The sequence below is a fragment of the Mandrillus leucophaeus genome, unplaced genomic scaffold, assembly GCF_000951045.1.
Source record: "Mandrillus leucophaeus isolate KB7577 unplaced genomic scaffold, Mleu.le_1.0 Scaffold58, whole genome shotgun sequence".
Lineage (NCBI taxonomy): Eukaryota > Metazoa > Chordata > Mammalia > Primates > Cercopithecidae > Mandrillus > Mandrillus leucophaeus.
Window position 1 is genome coordinate 2,703,359 of NW_012106252.1, and position 6,539 is coordinate 2,709,897.

At 41.3% G+C, this 6,539-nt stretch overlaps 1 protein-coding gene across 2 annotated transcripts; it reads left to right on the forward strand.

Moving 5' to 3' along the window:
- Positions 1 to 646: 646 nt before the first annotated feature.
- Positions 647 to 5,990, forward strand: KRT27 (keratin 27, type I). 2 transcript variants are annotated; one of them, XM_011998925.1, is made up of 8 exons: positions 647 to 1,123; positions 1,854 to 1,936; positions 2,328 to 2,484; positions 2,922 to 3,083; positions 3,167 to 3,292; positions 5,061 to 5,278; positions 5,497 to 5,546; positions 5,660 to 5,990. In XM_011998925.1, exons 1-8 carry the CDS (start codon positions 680 to 682, stop codon positions 5,797 to 5,799), a joined length of 1,380 nt encoding a protein of 459 aa, XP_011854315.1. In that variant the 5' UTR covers positions 647 to 679; the 3' UTR covers positions 5,800 to 5,990. The 2 variants fall into 2 exon arrangements, with proteins under 2 accessions (XP_011854315.1, XP_011854314.1); XM_011998924.1 differs by having other exon boundaries at positions 650 to 1,123; positions 5,061 to 5,290.
- The last annotated feature ends 549 nt before the right edge of the window (positions 5,991 to 6,539 follow it).

The following is a 6,539-nucleotide window of genomic DNA, read 5'->3' on the forward strand; positions in this document are numbered from 1 at the left end:
GAGGCCCGAGGAGGTGACCAATTCCTTTACCTAACCTGGTTAGCAATGGAACTTAGACAGAAGACCAGTACAGATGAAATGGTAATTCAGGAAGGATAAGGATCAAAGGAACACTTTCGGTCTCCAAAGAAGATTCCCTTTAATGCCTCTGTTTTCCTTTAGGACCTCCCCTCCTCCTTCTGGTACTATGGACACACGGTCTTGAAATTATTTTCAACATATCTGATAGAAAACTATGACTATGATACTTCATTGCTGAAGAAAACACAATGCTGATTTGGGTAAGGGAAAGAGAAATCTGTCTATCGTACTTTTTTATTCTTATAGGTATTATACATTCCTGAAGCCCGGAAGACAGGAAGGGTTACTCATACTACATTTGAAATGCATCACTATAATAATCCTGATAATACTCCACCCTGTCCAACTCCAGAGATAACAAATAACTCCACGATAACTATCCACCTACAGAAATGGACACAGTACGGTAAAGCCATTCATTAAAAAAATCACCCCATTATGGATAATTCACAATGAGCTGGCAAACATCACTTGGCTATGAGCAAAGCTCATCAAGAAACACCCTAATAATGTGTATATAAAGGCAAACCAAGCTGTTTGAGTAGGACATTCACCATCAGAGCAACACCGCAGAAACAAACGCTCCAGCCTGGACACCATGTCTGTGCGTTTTTCTTCTACCTCGAGGAGACTTGGCTCTTGCGGGGGCGCTGGCTCTGTGAGGCTCTCTAGTGGAGGAGCAGGCTTTGGGGCCGGAAACACATGCAGTGTGCCAGGCATTGGAAGTGGCTTCTCTTGTGCTTTTGGGGGCAGCTCATCTGCAGGAGGCTATGGCGGGGGTCTGGGCGGGGGAAGTGCTTCCTGTGCTGCCTTCACAGCGAATGAGCATGGCCTCCTCTCTGGCAATGAGAAGGTGACCATGCAGAACCTCAACGACCGCTTGGCCTCCTACCTGGAGAATGTTCGAGCCTTAGAGGAGGCCAACGCCGACTTGGAGCAGAAGATCAAGGGGTGGTATGAGAAATTTGGACCGGGTTCTTGCCGTGGTCTTGATCATGATTACAGCAGATACTTCCCAATTATTGACGAACTTAAGAACCAGGTAAGAAACGCCATGGCGTGAGTGTTAGCACTCCGGAGAGTGCTCAGCCACTCACAGATGCACAAACGTATAAGCTATCACAATAACGGGGCTTTGCCCTCAGCTTCTAAATTTTAGGACTTCATTTTCAATACTAAAAATAATTTCTAGTAAATTCTAATATTTGAACATGGCACATCCATCATGTGGTATTAGGTATGTGTGTAGTGTGTATGCTTTTGGTAATATTAAAATATCAAAAGCTGCCCAGTGTCTCCAGCTATATATTTATAGGCTTTCCCACAGAAAGAACTTTTTTTAATGCTTGGGGTGGGGAATAAAAGAGACCACACCTGGCCAGGCACAGTGGTCATGCCTGGCCAACATGGTGAAACCCTGTTTCTACTAAAACGACAAAAATTAGCCCAGTGTGGTGGCACGTGCCTGTAATCCCAGCTATCTGGGAGGCTGAGGCAGGAGAATCACTTGAATCCGGGAGGTGGAGGTTGCAGTGAGCCGAGATCATGCCACTGCACTCCAGCCTGGGCAATAAAGCAAGACTCGGTCTCAAGAAAAAACGAGAGAGAGTGAGAGAGACCATACTTAAACTACCCATCTTCAAAAGAATCATCTGATTATTAGAGACAGATGCCAAAAATATCACAGTAATTTCATAGGTAATTTCATTTCAAGGAACTTTGAAATGCGTCTTAAATATTTCCTCAATCTTAACTAACTTGTCTTTTGTCAGATAATTTCTGCAACTACCAGTAATGCCCATGTTGTCCTGCAAAATGATAATGCAAGACTAACAGCTGATGACTTCAGACTAAAGTAAGTAGAGCTGAAGATAAATAGGAAAAAAAAGTTGTCTAAGCATTTTTTCTCCTTTATTCTTCTAAGTTATTTGAGGTTGGCTCAAGTCGTTGTTCTTGTTTATTCATGTATTTGTTTTAAACAAAATGCATATTAGAATGAGTAACTAGCTGAGCAACATATTTTACCTGGGAAATTTGGGGACTAACAAAAATGAATGTCAAAGTCATATGAGAAAGAATTTTGGCTCTTCCCATTCTCTTGCTTCAATGAAATGTATTTGTGGCGTGATAGGTGACCTCACTGAAGTTTTAAGTATTATCTGAGTAGTTTTAGCTCAAAGCTTAGTCTGAGTTGTGATGTGCCATGTCTAACGACTAATCATGAAACTTTCAAATGCTTTTCTAAGGTTTGAAAATGAGCTGGCACTTCACCAGAGCGTTGAGGCGGATATCAACGGTTTGCGCAGAGTCCTGGATGAGCTGACCTTGTGCAGAACGGACCTGGAGATCCAGCTGGAAACTCTCAGTGAGGAGCTTGCTTACCTCAAGAAGAATCATGAGGAGGTAGAAGCTCCACCCGGCTGGCTCTCACAATCTCCTCCCTCCCAAATTTTAAAATTAATTTCAGATGATAAATAGAATATATTAAATTAACGTTCAAGAAGGAACCTGTCAGTTTCTCCATAAGGCTTAGATTGTTTAAGATGCTTCTGTTCATCCTCTCAAAAGAAACAAGCCTCCCAAAAAGTTTCTAACCTTATAGATCTTGTCCATCTGGCTCCTTTAAAAATATTCAGGCCGGACGCGGTGGCTCATGCCTATAAACCCAACACTGTAGGAGACCCAGACTGGAAGATCGCTTGAGGCCAGGAGTTCGAGGCTGCAGTGAGCCATAATCGCACCACTGCATTCCAGCCTAGGCATCAGAGCGAGACCCTAACTCAAAAAATAAAATAAATAAAATATTCAGATCCTAATTCCGTTAAACAAATATCTTTCAGGAAATGAAAGCTCTGCAGTGCGCGGCTGGAGGCAACGTGAACGTGGAGATGAACGCGGCCCCTGGGGTAGACCTCACGGTTCTGCTGAACAACATGCGAGCTGAGTACGAAGCCCTTGCCGAGCAGAACCGCAGGGACGCGGAGGCCTGGTTCAACGAGAAGGTAAAACCATGCTTGGGTGCGCTCCGTGGGCGCCGGGCGCAGAAGCAGCCAGCAGCACCCTAACGCGGCCCCTGCCGTTCCAGAGCGCCTCGCTGCAGCAGCAGATCTCTGACGACGCTGGCGCCACCACCTCAGCCCGGAATGAGCTTACCGAAATGAAACGCACTCTTCAAACCCTTGAGATTGAACTTCAGTCCCTCTTAGCAACGGTGAGCGAAAAGTTACAAAACACATTTGCTTTAGAAATTGAGAAAAAAATAATCGAAGGTAATTTTCTTCCAACATAATTACATATTTTAGTTTTTAGCCATTAATTACAGTGCTTGACATAAGACACATTTGGATTTTGCACATGACAATCCTCTTTGCCTACAAAGTATAGCTGGATGCTAATAATTATGAAATATTAGAAATTAGCAAATACAATCAAGATACTGGAAAAAGAAAATAGTTTTGACTTTGAATCTTCTATCCTAAGTCAAAATATCAAAAAACTCTCATATGTGGAAGCCAAAAAGGTTGATCTCATAGAATTAGAGAGTGGGATAATCCTTACTAGAGCCTGGGAAGGGGATGCGGGGATAGGAAGAGGTTGGTTAAAGGATACAAAATTACAGCAGAATAGGAAGAATCAGTTCAAGTGTTCTATAGTACTGAGGACGACTACAGTTAAGAATAACTTATTCTATAATTTCAAATAGTTCAAAGAGAGGATTTTGAATGTTCCCAACATAAAAAAAAAGATAAATGTTTGGGACCTTGGATATGCTAATTGCCCTGATTCTATCACTACACAATGTGTGCTTTGAAATATAATTATGGAACCCCGTAAATATGTACAATTCTTATGTGTCCATTTAAAAAGAAAAAGAAGAAAAAATCCTACTGCTTAAAGAGAGTAAAAATACATTTGCACCACTCCCAACTTCATCTAGCATTCCTTCTGACCACTCAATCAAGAGCACTTACAAGTTCCTTTTGAGCGGCATAAACAGAGGCAAAGTAGAGGCATGAAGACTGACTATAAAACTAAACATGTGTAATGATAATCATAACTGCTTTCATTAAGCGTTTGCCCAGCACTTCCGCCCACATGTGAGTCCAACAACCCCGGGGCACGGGGCAGGGCAGACGTTATAACTCATGTCATTATTTCCTAAAGAGGACTCTGAGATTCGACAAAGTTAAGCAATTCCCACAGTCCCACAGCTGGGTAACGAAGGCATCCAGAAATTCTCTCCTAATTTTCTAACTCCCAAGTCAATACTTTTCCCACTATGGCTAGTAAACCACCAGAGTTTATCCACAGATGAAGCTATGAATGTTCATAAAATCAAGGCTTTATATAAAAAATACTTGCAGGTGAAAGGATAAGACACGCTCATCTTCATTCCACGTAAAACTGCAGTGAGTGTTCCCTCTGAGTATCTCTATAAACCCATTCAGATTCACAAGCCAATGAACTGAACTACTCTATTTAAAGCCTAAGAAGGTAATTCTTTTCTGTGGTTTATTCTACTCATGAAACGTTTATGCAGTTCACTGCAGGATGACTTTTTAATAGAAAGCTACAGTCCTCATGAGCCAAGACTGTCACATGGCTAGAAATGAGTAGCAAAGTGTAGGCGGACTTCCAGTTGTGTGGAAAGTGGCAAATGGTGCCAAACTCTACAAGCACAGGCTACATTGGTGCAGGGGAGGGATCTTTTCGTCTGTGCCCTATGAAGAGAAAATTTCATCTTTTTTAGCGCACCTGGGCATCTGAGGGACATTCAGCACCAGCTGTGTCATTCTCAAATCAAAAAGTAGTATGACATTTAATAAAGGCAATAATTAATACTGAACAAATAGAATCTTTGGGTAAATGTAATTATTTGCGTGACGTAAGGATAATTATCTTAATTATCTCTTAAATGCTTTGACTTATTCTAAAACACTGTGACCTTTTCTATTAAACCATGTCTTACCAAACTACAGAAACACTCCCTGGAGGGCTCCTTGACAGAGACCGAGAGCAACTACTGTGCGCAGCTGGCGCAGATCCAGGCTCAGATCGGGGCCCTGGAGGAGCAGCTGCACCAGGTCAGAACCGAGACCGAGGGCCAGAAGCTGGAGTATGAGCAGCTCCTCGACGTCAAGGTCCACCTGGAAAAAGAAATTGAGACCTACTGCCTCCTGATAGATGGAGAAGACGGGTCAGTATTGCTGTCATTGAGATAACAATTCATTTTTAAGGTTACTAAAGATTATTTGAAATCAATTACAAAATATCTAATGATCTAGATCACACGGAGATAACACTCTTTTAGTGTTATTTCAGAATGCAGTGAATTCCCACCTTAAATCATTATTTTTCAGTTTCCTCAGTAAAGCAGAATGAAATGATTCATGTAAGTGCTCTATGCTTTTACAGCTCCTGTTCTAAATCAAAAGGCTATGGAGGCCCAGGAAATCAGACAAAAGGTAAACAAAAGCTGTGTTAGGTATTCAGTGTTCCTTTGTATGTGTTTCAAATGATGAGTTATTTCCTATTTATGAATTTGATAAATTCTAACAGTTTATATGTGGCATTTTAGATTCATCTAAAACCACCATTGTCAAAACAGTTGTTGAAGAAATAGATCCTCGTGGCAAAGTTCTCTCCTCCAGAGTTCACACCGTGGAAGAGAAAGCCACCAAAGTCAACAACAAGAATGAACAGAGGGTGCCTTCCTGAACTCCCGCCTCTGAGAAACAATGGCCCCCAAATTAAAATACCAAAATGAAACTCGTTTCCTAAATAAGGGTCCCCTTATTTTTCTGCTTTTCTTCCAATGAATTAAGACAAGTTATTTTTAGAATAGTACCATTTCTTTGGCTTTTTCTCTATGGTGGTGTTTCAATAAAAGTTCTTCCTGTTGCAAGTCACTTCCCTGGTTCTGGCCAATCTTTGCATTTTAGATATACCTTCCAATGGGTGCTGAATTTTGTCTTTAATTTCTTCTGTTTAATTCAATGGTCTTCACAAGTTGGAAGTAAGTTTAACATGAAAACTAGTTGGAGTCTTTTTCACTTCTCTGTAAAATTTTGTCTCCCTTGTCTCAGTACGAAAAGTACTTACTGAGCACACACTATATGCCAGATAACGAGGATAAAACAGTTAATAAGATCCGGTCCCTGAGGTCAATATGCTCATAGACATAGAAATAAGAAACCGAAGAATGAGAAACAACCTTAAACATAAAGGAAAGGCTATAAGTGGTGATATTTGAAGGTAGAAGGGGAAAAAGAGAGCTGTGAGGATAAGGGTAAGAGGAGAATTCCAGCGGGTATCTAATTCATAATCTTGATCACTCCACCATAAGGGTAGGAATTCACAAGTTCTCTACTTCATTTTTGCCATCCAAGACTGCAGAGCCATGTGGCTCTCAAGTCAAATGTAAGTTTTAGTGCAGTAATTTCAGCACCTACCATTAA